The 16,172-nt window shown below is 56.2% G+C and overlaps 7 protein-coding genes across 7 annotated transcripts; 3 read left to right on the forward strand and 4 right to left on the reverse strand.

The window, feature by feature from the left end:
• Window positions 1–31: 31 nt before the first annotated feature.
• Window positions 32–3,874, reverse strand: BCV69DRAFT_46651 (hypothetical protein). The gene is made up of 4 exons (XM_025495303.1): window positions 3,461–3,874; window positions 3,216–3,347; window positions 3,091–3,115; window positions 32–3,012 (listed from the first exon to the last, which is right to left on the reverse strand). Exons 1-4 carry the CDS (start codon window positions 3,733–3,735, stop codon window positions 352–354), a joined length of 3,093 nt encoding a protein of 1,030 aa, XP_025346338.1. The 5' UTR covers window positions 3,736–3,874; the 3' UTR covers window positions 32–351.
• An 812-nt stretch (window positions 3,875–4,686) lies between these two features.
• On the forward strand, window positions 4,687–5,744 carry BCV69DRAFT_313935 (hypothetical protein; the record flags this gene model as incomplete). The annotated part of the gene is made up of 4 exons (XM_025495074.1): window positions 4,687–4,696; window positions 4,792–4,889; window positions 4,988–5,071; window positions 5,194–5,744. 4 exons carry the CDS (start codon window positions 4,687–4,689, stop codon window positions 5,257–5,259), a joined length of 258 nt encoding a protein of 85 aa, XP_025346339.1. The 3' UTR covers window positions 5,260–5,744.
• On the reverse strand, window positions 5,471–6,332 carry BCV69DRAFT_284338 (hypothetical protein). Its single transcript, XM_025493006.1, has 3 exons — window positions 6,162–6,332; window positions 5,978–6,069; window positions 5,471–5,868 (listed from the first exon to the last, which is right to left on the reverse strand). The coding sequence occupies exons 1-3, from the start codon at window positions 6,296–6,298 to the stop codon at window positions 5,630–5,632; spliced, it is 468 nt and encodes a 155-aa protein (XP_025346340.1). The 5' UTR covers window positions 6,299–6,332; the 3' UTR covers window positions 5,471–5,629.
• Window positions 6,333–6,492: 160 nt separating this feature from the next.
• On the forward strand, window positions 6,493–7,243 carry BCV69DRAFT_47013 (putative mitochondrial ribosomal protein S19). The gene is made up of 3 exons (XM_025495304.1): window positions 6,493–6,737; window positions 6,859–7,021; window positions 7,100–7,243. The coding sequence occupies exons 1-2, from the start codon at window positions 6,592–6,594 to the stop codon at window positions 6,989–6,991; spliced, it is 279 nt and encodes a 92-aa protein (XP_025346341.1). The 5' UTR covers window positions 6,493–6,591; the 3' UTR covers window positions 6,992–7,021; window positions 7,100–7,243.
• A 14-nt stretch (window positions 7,244–7,257) lies between these two features.
• Window positions 7,258–11,436, reverse strand: BCV69DRAFT_284339 (hypothetical protein). The gene is made up of 5 exons (XM_025493007.1): window positions 11,072–11,436; window positions 10,508–10,983; window positions 10,073–10,438; window positions 7,748–10,003; window positions 7,258–7,629 (listed from the first exon to the last, which is right to left on the reverse strand). Exons 1-5 carry the CDS (start codon window positions 11,268–11,270, stop codon window positions 7,417–7,419), a joined length of 3,510 nt encoding a protein of 1,169 aa, XP_025346342.1. The 5' UTR covers window positions 11,271–11,436; the 3' UTR covers window positions 7,258–7,416.
• A 674-nt stretch (window positions 11,437–12,110) lies between these two features.
• Window positions 12,111–13,421, forward strand: BCV69DRAFT_251419 (cysteine proteinase; the record flags this gene model as incomplete). Its single annotated transcript, XM_025490430.1, has 2 exons — window positions 12,111–13,112; window positions 13,191–13,421. Coding segments are annotated over 2 exons (1,233 nt in total), but the record flags the coding sequence as incomplete, so codon positions are not given.
• Window positions 13,422–14,170: 749 nt separating this feature from the next.
• BCV69DRAFT_284340 (hypothetical protein) lies at window positions 14,171–14,710 on the reverse strand. The gene has a single exon (XM_025493008.1). The coding sequence runs from the start codon at window positions 14,620–14,622 to the stop codon at window positions 14,443–14,445; it is 180 nt and encodes a 59-aa protein (XP_025346344.1). The 5' UTR covers window positions 14,623–14,710; the 3' UTR covers window positions 14,171–14,442.
• Between the last annotated feature and the right edge of the window lie 1,462 nt (window positions 14,711–16,172).

The raw sequence follows: 16,172 nt of genomic DNA on the forward strand, positions 1-16,172 counted from the left end.
AGATGAAAGAAGAAGCCTTCAAGGTGGTAGGTAGAAGGAGCGAAGGAGCGAAGAAGAGGGAGATACAGAGAGGAGGGGGGGGGGAAAGGGGAAGTGACGTGGACTTTCTTCCTAGCACTGCTAGCGGTACAACATGAAAGAATGGGGGAACGGGGCGGACTAACGAGCCGTAGTAGAGGGCCAGGGGTGGGGGGAAACAGCGTGTATGAAGCCCCTGTTGTTTTTGGGTAGGCGTCAACATCGTAATGCATCGATGTCGTCCAAACGTAGCATCTGCACTTGTGTGCAACCTCTTAAAAGGTAATCGCATCCTTGTGGGACACCTTTTCGTCTTCCTTATCCCATCGCAGCTCAAGATCCACCAGCCATTTCGTTTCCAAACATTCCCGAAAGACTGCTAATATCCCAATCGAAGTTGCCAGTTCCGCCATTGCCTCCATTGGGCCCTCCTCCACTACTCGATCCTCCAGCATCAAAGTCAAAGAACTCATTCGAGGCAAAGAGGCTCGAGAAGTCTTCATTGCTCAGGCCAGCGTCTGTGCTTCCCCTCTGATTTGAGGCATCGGCGTTGCTAGTCGAGCCAGCTCCGACGCCCGCTCCGGATACGCCTAGCCCGTCCAAAGATGGAGCAAATGCGTCGAAGTTTGTCATCGAGGCAGAGCTGGTCAGACCAGAAGGCTGTTGCGAGTCCATGGAATGGTTGGCGCTGCCATTGATATCTCCGCTGCCACTTTCGTTTCCACCGCCACCGGTACCACTGCGACTTGGGGGCGGTTGTTGTGCCTTGTTGATTTGTTGATGCTCCACTCTCGGTGTCGGTTGGTTGCTGGAAGGCGTCTGCGGCGCACCGCCACTGCCACCGCCGGCGCTTGCCCCTTGACCGCCACCACCGGGTGTCGAAGCATCCCCGCCGTTGCCCGACGGAACAAGAGCGTGGCCCAGCTGAGGTGTCTTGACAGCTTTCGAGTTCTTTCGATTTGCCTTGTTTGGCTCTTTCTTTTTCTTCACTTCGGCAGCAGCTTGCTTGGGGGTACTGGGGATCATTGCAGCGGGAGAATTTGCAGAGGCCGGGGGCTTGGCATTGTTTCCCTGCAAGCCATTGCCGACAGATGGATTTCTGGGGCTAGGACTGGAGGTTGAAGGCCCGGCGCCCATTGCATTTGATGCGGATCGCGCCAAAGCTGGGCGTCCGAGGCCCGCTGCGCCATGGGTACCGTATTGCTGCATAGCATGATGGGATTGGTCCTCGTTGTTGCCCAACCCACGGTTCATACCGAACTGCTGTGGGCCCGTAGGCTGGCCCTGCATACCTCCGGGTCGACCGAAAGGGTTACCGGTGAACTGCACAGCATGAGAGCGTGGTTGCTCGACGGAAGTGTAATCTCCCGTGCCACCGCCCTGATGAGGGCCGCCTGCCATCCCTTGCTGGAACGGCGTCTGCTGTTGCTGACCGCCCGACATCTGCGTTCCCATTTGTGACTGTTGATCGCCCGTCTGCGGTCGCTGATGTCCCACCTGACCGACTTGTAGCTGTCCGTTCATGCCAGGAACGTCCTGACGGCCGGACAATCCTTGCTGCTGTTGCTGCTGCTGGGACAACAACTGAGTCCGTTGCTGAGGAATCAGCACGCCATTCTGCATCAGCGGCGTAGTTGAAGGTGGGTTCATTTGACCCGAATTGGCTGTGGCACCAGGTCCCCCGGGCGTAGACCCTGCATTCCTCGCTTGTGCCTGCTGCTGTGCAAAGGAGGCGGCAGCTTGCTGCAGTAGAGGCTGAACTTTGAGAATTTCTTGAAGATGCTGTGCCTTTGCTTGCAGCGAGCTCGCATTCTGGAAGAATTGCTGCGCCATCATCTGATTCGGGGCGAATTGAGCTTTTGACCCTTCCTGGCGTATATTCTCATGCAGTTGCTGGAGTTGAGAGATCAGAGCACTGTGCTGCGCTGCATTGAGAACAGGCTTGTTCCGAAGATGCTCTGGCAACATGGCCTGAGGCGGGAGCTCCGCCCTTGCAGTGCCGAGGGGAGCCGTGCCGCCTCCAGGAGTCGAAGGTTGCTGCTGCTGCTGTTGCGGCTGTTGCAGTGGTCCTCCTGCTCCTTGGAACGCGCCGCCTACCGGCTGCTGCTGCTGTTGCATCTGTGGGGCCAACTGCTGCCTTCCAGCATCTTGCACCCCGCCTGCGCCTGGCGTTCCCACTTGGGCAGGACCAGCACTAGGAGTCGCAGGCTGTAATGCAGCTGCCGGCGAGCCGATAGCTCCTGGTGGGAGCATGCTGACTCTATTGGGACCCTGAGCTGTCAAAGCTGCCGGAGGGCCACCTACCTGAGGGCCTCGAGAAGGTGGTCGATTTCCCAGTTGGGCCTGTAGAGCCTTTTGCTGGGCCAGTCTGCTCTGAAAGACTTGCTCATATTGAGGATGGCCGGGGGCAATTCTCATAGGTTGACTTCCAGGACCTCCGGGAGCAAATATGATCGGCTGCCCGTGCTGTAATTGTTGTGACTGCTGCTGTGTCTGAGCATTTTGTGGCGGCTGACCTTGCAAATGCTGTTGGTTTTGCTGCTGCGACTGCTGCATGGCAGAGTTGAGTAAAGACTGGCGCATTGCCGGACTGTACTGCCGCACTTCTTCGATGGGAATTCCGCGTTGGCGAGCGACCTGTAGCAGGATCTGCTGCTGTTGCTGCTGTGGTAGGTTTGCAATGGTGATTGCGGGTCCCATGGGTTGAGCTGCTCCTGGTGCTGCGCCATTGTTGAACGTGTTGGCCATTGCCGCCCTCTGCTGAACAGCGAGGGCAGCGGGAGCCGCTAAGCCGTCGGTCTGAGTGCCGGAGCCATTGCCCATGACCATCGAGGGGAAACGACCGATCTCGGTCGAGGAGCCTACTCCAACACCGGCAGCCTCTCCGGCCTCGCCACGCCTGTTGCTATCGCTTTGCCGTTGTGTCTGACGTTGTTCTTCAAAGTCAAGATAAGCCCGAGCATCTGGAGTGCCACGTCCCGAACGAGCAGCGAACTGTGGGCGAAAAGATGAGGCATAGGGTGGTGTGAGTGACACCTTCACAACGGCCTTTATCGAAGTGTCTACACTCACTACATCCCAGAAGATAGCCCAGTACCTACGAGGGTGGAAGATGGGCGAGATGCAGGCGTCCAGCAGGATCAGCATGCGCAAGTAGTGGAATCTTCCATTCTGGCAATCCGACGTGCTGCACTCACTCGAACAAGAGTCCTTGGGGAGTCTTCAGCGGTACGTCTGGCGGCTCGTTCATCTGAGCCTCGGAGACTAGTGTCTTTGCGGCTCCATTGAACCCTCTTCTTGTGAGATAGTCCCAGACATACACGTCCAGTCTGAAGGAGTTAGCGGAGGCGGGATTGGCAGAGGCGACGTCGCAGCAGAAGTATGTCAGCACTGTCACCCCCAAGACACATGTGCTGATTTTCGCAGCTCAGTCCCGACTCACTTTGTAGCTTCTTCGCCCCAAAGGCGCTCGTTCATCAGCCTATCTCCGCGTGAATTGCTTGGGCTTCCCATTCCTGAGTCTGTAGCACCTTGTCCCGGCCTGCTATCATCGGGTCTGTTCCTCTTATCTGCGATGCCATCAGGCGTGGCCGATGCGCCCCGCTTGCGTGGTAGCCCTGCTCCCGTCACCTTGTTGGAAGAAGCCAAAGGGTCGTGAAGGGGTGGCTGGAGGCTGGGACCTGATCCTTGTCCCGTTGCGAGGCCAGGAGTTGACATTCTTCCCCGTCCTCGCGGAGATGGTGAGGACTGCAGCAGCGGCGATGTGCGGTCCTACACTGGATAAGGCGCGTCCGGTCAAGCGAGCGGAGCGGGCAGCCCAAGTGGGCTCTAGGAGATGGGACGTGTGAGCACCTGGACGTCGTTGCCAGAATTGCAACGAGGTTCTTAGGTGTAGGCGAGCCAAGGTCGCGATGACGTGCCTCAATCGTGGTGAGGTTATTTGAGCTCGGTGCGGGCCGTTGTGGTGGTAACCGCGATTGCTTTATGAGCTACCCTTCAGGGATGCATCAGCCGAGTGCCGGGTAGCTGCGTTGGCAGAGAAGGTCTTGCCTCGGCGTGGGGAACCAGCAGAGGATCCACAGATGTGCCAGTGTGATGGCGAGCAGAGATCCTGGTCGAGAAAAGTGGGTAGTGGAGGAGGAGGAATGGTGCTGCGACGGTGATGGGAAGGAGTGGTTCGAGGGGTCGCGTCGTGGGTAGCAGCAAAAGGGGTCCGTGTGAGCAAAGTGGTTGGCGTAGACGCGAACGTAGTATTGTCCAGGTAGCTTGTACGATGTGGCAGGGGTGAGTGTGTGCCGATGAACCTGGCCCAGGACGTCGATGTCTAGGACCGTGGTGAAGGGCGATTTGGACGGTGAGATCTGTCAGGCGAGGCGAGGCCACAGGCTGGGGTTCCTCCCACGGCGCCAGGCGGCAGGCGACTGGGAGGCGGACAGCGTATCCTGCGTCGTGCGTGCATTTGCCCCCGCCCCGGCCTGGAGCAGCACCCAGGCACCCCCTCCCCCGCCCACGCGCGCGGCCATCGTCTGCCCCTCGGGCCACGCCCACAGCGTCCCTTCGGACCAGGCGCACGCCAATCCAGGAATCCAGGATCATCCTCATCGGCAATTGTAATCCCACCTCATCCCACTCTACCACCGCGCCCCAGCCAGTCGCTCACCCCCCACCATGCCTGTCCGTGAGTAGTAGAGCACTAGCAAGTGAAAAGCAGGCACTGTCAGCTCACACTGCCACTCTCATCGCCCCCCTTCTCCCTGCCCATGCCTTGAACAGCATACGAAGCACTCATCCCAATGGGACTCGTAGGAGTCATGTTCTTCGTCACCGGAACTGGCTACAATGCACTGGCGAGGTACCGCAACGATGGAAAGGTCAGTTCAGAGGATGTCCATGACACACAAGGACTTTGAGAGCCCAGCAGCTGACGCTGAATCCCTTGCTCCATTCCTCTCCCTCACCCCTTCTACAGCCAATCAGACATAGCATCGATGAATTCGAGTCGATGATGATGAAGCGCGATGAGAGATTAACAGGGTCAATGAGAGGGCAAGCAGTGAGTAGGCAAAGCAGACAGCACGACCAAGGGAGGGGCTCATTTCACCCCATCTTTGCGGATAGGGAAGGGAAGCAGAGGAGCTAATCCATCTGCCCACCTACGCTTCACGTCCCTATTAGACAAATCCGACCGCACCGAAAGAATTCGCGACGAATAGTGCATGGAATACAGAAAGAGTGCTGTGAGGGCTGGACGGTAGGACCTCGAGCTCAGCAGAGATCGGGTAGTAGCTCGCTCGCTCCGACATAGGATTTGAGGACGCTTTACAATGCATACAGACTCTATAGCATTAGTACAGTGACAGCGCAAGCTTCTTAAGTCGCAAAGAGGGCGTCCAAGGCAGTGATCAGAGATGCGACAATGATTTGCAGAGGTAGTGAATGGCTAATGTACAATAGAGGATGTTCGGAAGCTGAGGAAGGCGGCTAGATCTGAGTTGGTGCTTCGAAAGCAAATGCGCTTTCATCTGACGATTCGGATGCCCATGCTACGAGCGCTTCCAGCTATCACCTTACACATCTGGAAAGAGGTCGCCCAGAGAAGAGAAGAGGGTAGTCAAATGTCAGTTCCATGCGTCTGCCCCCTCTTTCCGCCTGCCACTCTTCTACCCAGCTTTGTTGGACTTACCTTCTCCTCATCAATTCCCGGCACATCCTTCATCTTGATCTTTGCAATCTCGTAGATGTGCTTCACGCTCACCGTACCCGCAATTCCGTCTGCACCTGATGAGCCTGGCCTGCCTGCGCCCGTGGTGATACCTGCTGCTCGCTTTAGGAGAAGAGATGTGGGTGGGGCTGCGAGTAGACAAGAGAGAGAGAGCAAAGGGAAAGAGAAAGTACAAAGTGAGCAAAAGTGCGGCGAAGAGATTATTAGAGACGCCCAGGCTCGAGAGGCAGGACTTACTTCGGATCTCAAAAGTAAAGGTACGATCTGCTGCGATGTTCACTAGCGTCGGTGTTGGCAATCCCGGCTCAAGGTGGGCCGTCTGCTCATTACTGCAGGAGAAATTCATCGAAGGAAGCTCACAGAATGTCAGACTCTACGCAATTGTTACTAGCCTCTTTCTTGTATCCGAGCTTCGACTCACAAGGCCTTTGCAAAGTCCATTGCCTTGACTCCCTTTGCCCCCAACGCCGGTCCGACGGGAGGTTGAGCCGAGGCCTTTCCTGCCGGTACGAGCAGCTTGACCAGCTGAGCAACTCCTTGTGGACCCTTCTTTGACATTGCAGCAAGTCCAGCCGAGGAGTGAGAAGTCGTGTGGGTACGAGATTGAAGGCGGTGAGGTGAGGTGAGGGGAGCCGAGGCGGCGCGAAGAGTTGGAGCAGCGAGGGTGGATCTGTGGTTGCATGAGAAATCGGATCGGCACCTCGCGCGCAGGGCAGGCAGGCAAGAATGTCGGACCATCTGCAAGTCACCCACTGCTCGCCATTAACTCATCGTAGGTTTGACCCGCCCTGTACCATCTTCACACTTTGTAGAGTTCCCTCCCCCTCCCTCTTCTCTTTCGAAGGCCAGTCATGCTCCCAACCCTCGCGGTGGCCTCGCGCTCAGCCTGGAAAGGTCCCTTCTTTGTCGCTCTGCCCAACCTCGCAGCCGCCCTGAGGGATAACACGCCCATCCGGACAAATGCTCGCTCTTGCACCATTCTGCCAAATTACGTCGGGTAAGTCTCTACCATCTGCCTATGATGGCGAGCTAAGACCAGGTACCAGGTTTGAAAGCGACGAGTGAGACTCATGCCTCGCTTGCTCGCTCGCTCGCTTGCTCGCTCTCTTCCCTCGCAGGCTCCGCTTCCTAATTCACAATGGCAAGCAACACCTCCCCATCTCCATTACCGAGGAGATGGTAGGTCACAAGCTGGGCGAATTTGCTCCTACACGCAAGAGGTTCCAGTACAAGTTTAGTAAGAACAAGTAAAGGAGGAAAGTTGCTCTGCGCAAGACTTCAGTCGGGAGAAGAAAGGGGAGAGGATTGGGGTTGGAGAGGAGAGGGAATGGCAATTGGGGATGGAGAGGAGAGGGAGAGGGACAGGAGAGGGAGAGGGACAGGAGAGGGACAGAGATTCTCTGTCATATCGGCCGGCAGAGACGATCGACGGCGCCATCGGCGGCTACCCATCATTTGTATCACTAGCATCACAATATCATCAACATCACACGGCATACTCCTAGACAGAAACGTCACTGCAAAACAATTTGGGTATCGCATTGTACAAGGCAGGCAAAGAAAGTATCTGCAAAAGAAAGGAATGAAAGACCTGCCTGCCCTCTCGCAGAGCAGCAGCAGCAGCAGCAATGTCCGAATTCGCGAGGTAGAGCACGAACTCCTCCCCCTCGCTTCTTCTACAAGAGTCCATTCTCAGCCAGCGTCTTCTTGTAAGCCTCCAATTCTCCACTCTGCAGTCTCAATTTCCTTTCGAGGTCTCGACTCTTGGCCTCGGCTTCGTTGCGCCGCGCCTTGCTTGTGCGCACTTCGTTGCGCAGCGCGAGGATCACTTCGTCGTTCGTGGAGAGGTGAGCATCTTCGTACATGCGGTCTAGCTCTTCGTTGAAGGCCTGTCAGGGGCAGTGGGAAGCGAGTGGGGAGGGGGAAAGAAGCATGGTCGACTCGTCAGTCGGTGGTTCTTTGACAACTCGATGCTGCCACGCGGTACCTTGTTTGGTCCTGACTCACCTTGTGAAGCTCCCCATTTTCCAATCGACCATCGCCCTCGAGCGTAGTGAGCAGCTCGCACTTCCTCTGCAGAGCCTCGCACCTAAACTTGAGGACCTTTGCCTCCGCCGCCTCCTTCTCTAAGCTCTCTATTTCCGTCGTAGACACAACTGCAGACTTCTCCACTCTGCTCTTGTCCGCTTCGACCTCCTCGATCTTCTTCAGTAGACCCTCTACATCTCCGGCAACTCTGTCCAGCGTAGCTCTGACACCTGCGCCCCTCTGCGAGGCCTCGCCTAGCCAGGCTTCTAGTCTCTGGACAAGCTCTCCGAGGAGTGGGCTTTCCAGCTGAGTGGCGGCTCCGTGCAGCTCTCCCAGCTCGTCCGCAAGCTCTGCAAGCCGCCCAGCCGCTTCCTTGTCCATGTCGTCCATTCGAGAGAGGTTACGACGCACCCGTGCTTTGATCCCCGATGTGCTCCTCTCGACCAGCTTCGTGGGCGATGTGCACCCGTTGACTCCACTGCCGTTGCCATTGATATTTGCGTCACGAGGCAACAGTGGCATCGGCTTTTCTTGTGGAGGAGAGGGGGGCGCAGTCCTTTTGGACGCTCTTTGACTTGGCGAAGGCGAGTCGTCCTCTGGCGCGATCCTCTTCGAAGAGGTCACCCGGCGCGTCGGAGTATAAGGAATCGTACTTGGATCAGGACGAGGAGCCAACCTCTTGCGACTTGTCGTCATCGTTGCAGCTGACACTGTCATAGAGCTCGGTGAAGCTCCTATGGCTCGTGGCCCTGTTGGCCGGCTAGAAACCATCGTACGAGGAGACAGGGCCTGTGAAGGAGAGTCGACGCTTTGAGACTTCGTCGGATGAGGATCAACGATGGTGATGGCACTCTTGTAGATCAGCTGGCTAGCAGGCCGCGCAGACGCCGACGTCGTTCCTATTGGCCGTGACAAGCTCTCCTCTGGACCAGCAGACTGAGCTCTGCTCCGCCTTGGACTCAACGCAGTCGGCGTATCATTCGCGCTGCCAATTCCGGATCCTGGCTTGTAGCCTACATCGCCTGCCGCACTACTTAGCATGTCTCTGCTGTTGACACTGGTCGCAGCGGTCGAGACACTCCTGCCAGTAGAAGCGAAGAGGTCACTGGTGAATGACGTCGCGACACTGCTCTTGCTCAGAATACTGCCTTTCCTACGAGGAGTGCCAAAGACGTCGGCACTCCGAAGACTGCCTGGCGTGAACAGCTGTCTGCTGAGTTGTTCTAGCCCAGCGACCATCCTTCCTCGATGACTAGTCGGCGTCGTCGGTGAGCCACCCGGACGGAAGTTGTGCAGAGCAGCTTGCTCATCGTGCTGCGATGTGCTTTCCTGAAGGCGTCTCATCCGGGAGCCCAGATCGCTCATTGACAGCACGTACACGTCATCGTCTAGTGGCCGATCTCGGGTCATCAACGAATATGAGCATTCAGCGTACTCCTGATCGACCGTGAGCACTCGTAAAGACGCTTGAGGGGCCAGACCTTCTGCCGATAGCGGCAGGGCCTCCGCGCCCTGGCTGAGATCTACCTGCAATGCGACACTCGATTTGTGAGGCTCTGCAGCCCACTTCGATCGACTTTCATACACGTTCCAGTAGACGATACGACGTGGCTCTGCTTCCTCCATGGAAGGCGAATCGGTGCCCGAGGAAGGACAGACTGCTGCCACTGTAGTTGTTCGGACCTGACTCCGAGCCTCTTTGGTCTTGAAGAGTGCCTGAGCTCGCCAGAGATTTTCCAAGAAGCGCATCTTCTCGAGACGGGCAGGCGTTGAGATCTGGCCGTCGGGTAGAGTCACGTATTGTCTCAATGGGCGGCCAGTCCATTTGTCGTGTTGAATGTGGGATGGAGGCCTTTTGAAGTATAGCTGCAGATCCGAACCTCCAAGGTCCACTGCTTGCACATCCATGATGTCAGAAACGCCCCTGAAGCCGAGCTCGGCCTTCTTGCTGTACTGGACAGCGTTGCTACTCCTCTCCGTAAATGTCTTCATCTCGTCTGCCAGCCTATTGAGGTCGTCCAGACTGAGCATATAACGTCCACTCGAAGAGGGATTGCTTCGCTTTGCTACGAGCAGAGTATCGTCGAAGAGGAAGAGGGTGCAATGTATTGAGCGAGACGATGCGGCTGCAGAGGTAGGCGAGAACATCGCTGAAGGAACAGCATAGTTCTCGACCGGGAAGTCTTCCACATCGATGGCATCGATGAACTTGCGATGGATTGAAAAGAGGCTGGCCTGTGAAACGGTACTTTCAGAGGTCAGTCTCACCACGAGAAGGTGCACCTCAGTCTTCACACCACTTACCGGAAATCCGTGGATATTTCTGCCGAAGCTCCAGAGCACTGCCGCTCTCTGGGTCTTCTCATCAATTTCGCAACTAGCGATTCGACCGCACAGGGCTACGGCATCCTCCAGTCTAGCCTTCTGATGAAGGTAAGCGCTAGGCATGGACTTGATCAAACCATCAAGGAGCATCTTGTAACGCGGAATCCTCTGCACGGGTTCCATGATGAGCTCTCGGATAGAGACGTTGCCGAGATTGGGCGATGTCATTTTCATTGCGTCAGAGAAGTCTCGGAACAGCTTGTTGTTCCTGGTCATGCTCTGCTCGATGTGCTTTGCCTTTTCGAAGTTGCCGAAGTAATCATTGTAGCATCCAAAGCAGGCCATCTGTTATCGATAAGACAGTAGGATGGTCAATTCCTGCAATCCCCAGTCTCTTGCACTCTCTCTACTCACATGTTTGTAAAATACTCGTCCGATATGTGACTTGAGCGTCTCCATCGAGCTGTCCGCCTCCATCAATTCGTCCAGCTCCCTCAGAAATGCCGTATTGGCCCCTAGCAATTCTCCGACGTTTCCAAACAACCTCTGTGCCTCATACAGAGGGATGATAGCACCTTCGCGATTCCTAGCTTTTTGTCTCAGAGGTTTAGCATACCGATTGTACAAGGCGTCTAGGCGGCGGACGTAAGATCTCTCCGTCTCTACCAGCTCACGTATCTGCGCTTCGAATTTGGCTGGGTTACCTGGATCGACGCCAGCTGAAGAGGATGGATCGGAAGAGCTTAAGATCATGCGAGACGAGATTGCTTGAATGCTGCCGGAGCTGCCGGAACGAGGGATCCCTGCTGCTTCTCCCGCGATGTCAGCTTCTGCATCTTCACTGAGGCCAGACTGATCCGTGATGAGATTGCCAAGGTAAGGGAGAATAACTGCAGGGTATGGCGAGTGTGATCGTTGGTCAGTACTTGGCTAGATGGACAACTCTGTTGCGTCCATGGGTCATTCCTCTGCCCTCACCATTGCCTTCCTCTGTCTCGTCCTCCATGACCACATCCCAGAATTCTGCCCGTGTGATGGACTCTGGCGCACGTGAGCTCGAGGGTCCCACATCGTCTCGGGGCTGAACTACACTGTTCCGGTAGCCGTCTGCTCGGGAAGGTGGGCGTGATGTTGACATTCTTGATGCGGGGCGCGACGAGCTAGCAGAGGGCGCCATGGTAGATTTGGAAGGCGACCGTGAGCGTGAGCGCATCATGATGCCAGAGTGGGAGCGAACCCAAGCTCTGATCAGCGTGCGGTGCTATGCTATGGTACGGTGAGGGTAGGGAGGGGGTGGTACTCTGGTGTTGGGGTGCAGGGTGAGATGGCGGGGCAGATTGGCCAATGGGCGGCGTCTGTGTGTTACTTTTGGCGCCGCGTGTGTGTGTGTGTGTGTGTGTGTGTGTGGGCGTGTGCGTGTGCGTGTGCGCCCTGCCTGCGTCTCTGCATGTGACGCCTGTTGATCCTCCGCCCGCCCTGCACTCAAATTTTTCGATCGCAGGCAGAGACAGGCGCGTAGAGGCGAGGCGGTACAATCGGACCTACTCCCCGCTGCACCCTACCTTCTTCTTCCACTTGTTCTGCTACGGCATATACCTCCTCTCCCCTTTTTTCCATACCTCTGCTACGCTCCTTGATACCACGCTGAGACACAGCTCTCCCTCCCGCTGCCCAGACGCCGTCGCTTCGTGCCGTCTTGCATCCCCTCTAGCGCGGACAGAGCAGCTGAAAGACGACGACGACGACGACTTCATCCCGCTTTCCCCTGTCCCGCCTTTCGGCCAAGCCACATCCTCGTACCTATAGGAGCAGTATGCCCGGTACAATAAAGGTGGCATCGGCTCCCATAGTCCATGTGGACCGCGGCGTGTGGAAGCCGACCTCTCCGAAGTCATCCTCCCGTGAATCCCTGCACACGATCCCCAATGGTTCTAGCAGCCCAGCCAGGAAGCACAAAGAGGGGGTCCAGGCAGCTGCTTCCAAGACGCTAGAAGGAGGTCTCAGCTCCCAGATGGGAATGGAAGCGCTGCTAGCAAAGTACCTCAAGGAACCTCTACAGTGGGAAGCATCGCAGCTCCCCTCCGCCTCTGTCAAATATCGGGCCATCAATGAGGAAGAGCCAGCCGGACCTGTTGCTGGGCCCAGCCGGTTGCCTGCCGGCAAGACCTCCTCGTCCGCTCCCTCGCCGTCTCCCGCTCAGCCGCGGCCGCTACAGAGACAAGACAAGTCGCCTGCGAGCAGCGGTAAGGATGCCGATCTATTCCCTGGAAAGGTCCCCTTGCAATTCCCTGGAGGACTCAAGCGGGCCGGCGCAGGTCTACACAACAGAGGCAACACATGTTACATGAACAGCACAATGCAGGCGCTCCTGCATACTCCTCCCCTTGCACATCTTCTGCTCACCCGGGATACTTACCAGCTCAAAGGCCGCTTTGGCGGGACTATTCAGGGATTCGACCCCGTAAAGGCTCTGCAGAGCTTGACAGAGAGGGCTCTCACAGCCAATGGCAAAGGTGTAGGGGGCGTGACGACGCCCGTGGAGTTCATTAAGAACCTCAGAATCGTCGCAAGGACATTTCATACAGGACGGCAGGAAGATGCGCACGAATGGCTACGGTTACTACTAGAATCTGTTCAGCAAGCATGTCTCGCCTCGGCCTCGCCGGCTGTGAAGCAGTCTGCGCTGAAAGAGACCACCTTCATACAGAAGATCTTCGGCGGGAAGCTACTCTCAAGAGTGACGTGCCTCTCCTGCCAACACAACTCAGATACATTCGACCCTATCCTAGACCTTTCGCTAGACATTCGGGGCTGCGATAATCTCGGTCAAGCTATGAGCAACTTCACGCAAATTGACGAGTTGCGGGGGTCGGAAAAGTACAAGTGCGAGAAGTGCAAGCGATTGGTCGTGGCGCGGAAGCAATTCACACTGGATAAGTGTCCAGAGGTACTCACTGTGCATCTGAAGAGGTTTACATTCACTGGCAGCAAGCTGTCGAGAGCAATTGCGTTCCCCGATGTGAGTAACGCAGCTTGGGTGAAGAATTGCGGCAGCAGACTTCTGATTTGATGATATTCCCCCATGACCGCTCTACAGAAATTCAAAATCTCCCCTTCCTGGACCTCAAACAAGCAACCCGGCCCTACCTACTCCCTCTACGCAGTCGTGCATCATCACGGCGGCGGGCCGCACTCGGGCCACTATGTCGCAGAAGTCAAATCTCCCGCGGGCGTCTGGTGCGACATGAATGACGACTTCGTCTCACCCCAACGGCAGAGCCCGGCTGCTCACAGCTCCAAGAGCGCTTACATGCTCTTTTATGTCAAGGACGCTAAGAGTCAGCTGGAAGGGATCGTAAATGGCGCGACGGCGGGGGCATCGTCTGAGGCAACGGCGGGTATGCAGCGTGAGCGCGAAACGAACATGTCGCCACCGCTCATCCACAAGAAGACGAAGCAGGACCTTCCTGCACAGGCCTCGAGCCGCTCGCCCAGCGCCAGTGGGCCGTCTGTGTCTCGATTCTCCCTCGCCAACGGCCCCAAGATCAACGGCTCTGCTCACGGTTCGGGGGAGACTGCCGACGCCAATGCGACCGCCGACATCGGAGCGTCGATGACACCGAAGAAGAAGCTTGCAGGTAGCAGCACTAGCACTAGCACTCTCCTCACACAGGCAGTCTCTCCAGCCTCCTTCCACGGACTCGCCTCCTCTGCATCCTCTCGATCCCTTCCACTCGCACTTGCACAAGCACAAGATGAGGAAGAAGATGTAGGAGAGACGACTCTGCTTGGAGCTGCTGCGCCGGCCATCGACGAAGAGAGCGACGCTGAAGATGCTGAGGGAGGTGCAGACGAATCCCTGCGCTCTCAACCTCGCACAGCAGCCCCTACTCCCCTATCGAAGAAACAGCGTCGGAAGCTAGAGCGAAGGCAAAAGGCACTACTACACCAGCAGCAGGAGCAGCAGCGCTCCTCTTCTTCCTCCTCGTCCTCTTCATTGTCCCGTATTGCCTCCCCTGCAGCATCTGCGGCTTCGAAGCACTCGGGCGTCGTCCAATCTCCGTACGCCCAGTCCAAGCCCATATTTAGGAACTTTTCGCCTGCTTCTCCAAGCACGAGCGCCAGTGGGCTAGGAGAAGTGGTAGGGGGAGGAGAGAAGAAGCACCTCTTGCAGCGATTGATGAGCACTACCGCCAATGGCAGTACCAATGGTAGTCCCACCAGCTCTCCCTCTAGCGGCAGCGGGAAGCGGCAGCGCTCCACTGAAGACGAAGATGGTGAGGACAATGGAGTACGTGCTTCTCCCGCCATCGTCAGCGGAAATGGTAGTACAAAGGGCTCTGCCTTGCCTACAACTTCCTTTGGTAGCGCTTCAGGTCGTAAAGGTTGGATGAGTGGAATGAAGAAGAAGAAGAGGGAGAGGTGAGGTGAGGTGAGGTGAGGAGGCGGAACGTGAATAGCAACAGGGTAAAGAAAGAATAGAGAGCAAAGGCAGAGTCAAGCAAGCAAGCAAGCATCATTCCCATCATTTCCTTGTTCATACAGCATAGCATCACAACACAACACAGCACAGCGTAGTACAGCACTTGATCTCACCAACACCTCATCTCCTGCATACATCACATCAATTTACGCATGAGCGCCCATTCACTTTCGTTCGTACATCCATCCATGTCTCTTGCATCTGTCCATTCATCCATCCATCCATCCATGTCCATGAGCTAGAATCGCAGCACTCAAAAGTCCCAGTCCGAGTCCCACTCCGAGGAAGGAGGAAGGACCATATGCCTCCTCTGTAACACGACACGACACGACACCACACGAGCCCAGAGCTCAAAGATATCTCACAGCGCGGGTCACAGCCGGGTCAGTCGTAATCGTCGGATTTGATCTTGCTTTCAATTCTTCATTCTTCATTCTTCATTCTTCATTCTTCATTCTTCATTGTTCATTAAAAAAAAGAAAGGAGGGATGGAGGGACAGCAGGTAAAGGTGAGAGTGAGAGTGAGAGTGAGTGAGTTCGAAGATATGATGGGGAATAGGAATGGATGAAGAAAGGTCGGCCGCCCTTGAAACCCCCCTCCCCCTCCCTCTCTCTCTCTTTTAGAACCAATCGCCTTAGCTTAGCCTAGCTTAGCTTAGTACGTGCTGCGTGCTGTGTGCTGCGCTTGCTTCCTGCGTCTGCTTTGTGATTGAAATCTCATCTTCATCTTCATCTCCTTGTCTTTGCCTTCCTTTTTTTCCAATTTCTTCGCCTTGACCTTCATCCTTTTTCTTCGTCTAAAGTTGCTACACTATGCTCCGCTACGGATGAAGGGAGGATGGGGAGGGAGATGGCGATTCGGGTTTTTTTGTCCTCGTCCTGCTCCTGCTCTTCCTGTTCTCCAAAGGAACCGTAAGAGTGCGATCTATTTTACTTCGCCTCTCTTTTGCCTGGCCTGAACCCGCCTCTCATGAAATTCCCAACCCTCACTTACTCCTCCTCCCGCATTCGCTCCCGCTCACGGTCCGCTCCCCCTCTTATCTCCATTGACGCTCGCGGCCGCACTGCCCATCCCCGCGCCAGGCGCACCACCAGCGTACTCTCCACTCGTATCGTACGACTCGTCCTGTCCTTCATGCTTCATCCCATTGCCTCCACGAGCAATGCCACTTTCCCGGGGACGCTTGTAGCTCCTCTCGCTACCTGGTCCTCCAGGTCCTCCCTGGCCGTAAAAGTCACCACTGTGTCCACCACCGGTGCTTTCGTAGGAAGAAGAACCATTGGGACCGCCTGCTGCGCTGCCGTCTTCGTCGCCGTAACCACGCTTGTAAGAGGTGGAAGAGAGGGTCCTCCTCTGCCCTACACTCCCGATGCCGGGCAAGGACTGAAGTGTGCCCGCCGTGGGAGGGCCATTGGAGTTGGTAGAAGAAGATGCAGACGAGGGCAGTCCGTTATCCATCGATGAATGGTTGCTCGAGAGGGCGTAAGGGTTGGACGAGTGGGCAGGGTGATCCATCGAGTTGCCGCCGCTGACGTCCAGCTGGTTGGAGTGACGACGATCATTGGGAATGGTGCCGTTGTTGCTTCCCAAGCTGG

The sequence above is a fragment of the Pseudomicrostroma glucosiphilum genome (assembly GCF_003144135.1).
Source record: "Pseudomicrostroma glucosiphilum strain MCA 4718 unplaced genomic scaffold BCV69scaffold_12, whole genome shotgun sequence".
Classification (NCBI taxonomy): Eukaryota; Fungi; Basidiomycota; class Exobasidiomycetes; order Microstromatales; family Microstromataceae; genus Microstroma; species Microstroma glucosiphilum.

What these genes read in the sequence shown, in the direction of transcription:
- BCV69DRAFT_46651 (XM_025495303.1), bottom strand. Translation starts at nt 3,735, where the DNA reads ATGTCAACTCCTGGCCTCGCAACGGGACAAGGATCAGGTCCCAGCCTC. An exon ending in TGGGGCGAAGAAGCTACAAA is followed by an intron (nt 3,348 to 3,460) that starts GTGAGTCGGGAC and finishes TAACTCCTTCAG; the next exon opens with ACTGGACGTGTATGTCTGGG. An exon ending in GGGCTATCTTCTGGGATGTA is followed by an intron (nt 3,013 to 3,090) that starts GTGAGTGTAGAC and finishes TTTCGCCCACAG; the next exon opens with TTCGCTGCTCGTTCGGGACG.
- BCV69DRAFT_284338 (XM_025493006.1), bottom strand. Translation starts at nt 6,298, where the DNA reads ATGTCAAAGAAGGGTCCACAAGGAGTTGCTCAGCTGGTCAAGCTGCTC. An exon ending in ATGGACTTTGCAAAGGCCTT is followed by an intron (nt 6,070 to 6,161) that starts GTGAGTCGAAGC and finishes TTTCTCCTGCAG; the next exon opens with TAATGAGCAGACGGCCCACC. An exon ending in CTTTACTTTTGAGATCCGAA is followed by an intron (nt 5,869 to 5,977) that starts GTAAGTCCTGCC and finishes GTCTACTCGCAG; the next exon opens with CCCCACCCACATCTCTTCTC.
- BCV69DRAFT_47013 (XM_025495304.1), top strand. Translation starts at nt 6,592, where the DNA reads ATGCTCCCAACCCTCGCGGTGGCCTCGCGCTCAGCCTGGAAAGGTCCC. An exon ending in ATTCTGCCAAATTACGTCGG is followed by an intron (nt 6,738 to 6,858) that starts GTAAGTCTCTAC and finishes CTTCCCTCGCAG; the next exon opens with GCTCCGCTTCCTAATTCACA.
- BCV69DRAFT_284339 (XM_025493007.1), bottom strand. Translation starts at nt 11,270, where the DNA reads ATGGCGCCCTCTGCTAGCTCGTCGCGCCCCGCATCAAGAATGTCAACA. An exon ending in CGAGACAGAGGAAGGCAATG is followed by an intron (nt 10,984 to 11,071) that starts GTGAGGGCAGAG and finishes CATACCCTGCAG; the next exon opens with TTATTCTCCCTTACCTTGGC. An exon ending in AAAATGGGGAGCTTCACAAG is followed by an intron (nt 7,630 to 7,747) that starts GTGAGTCAGGAC and finishes TGCCCCTGACAG; the next exon opens with GCCTTCAACGAAGAGCTAGA.
- BCV69DRAFT_284340 (XM_025493008.1), bottom strand. Translation starts at nt 14,622, where the DNA reads ATGATGGGAATGATGCTTGCTTGCTTGCTTGACTCTGCCTTTGCTCTC.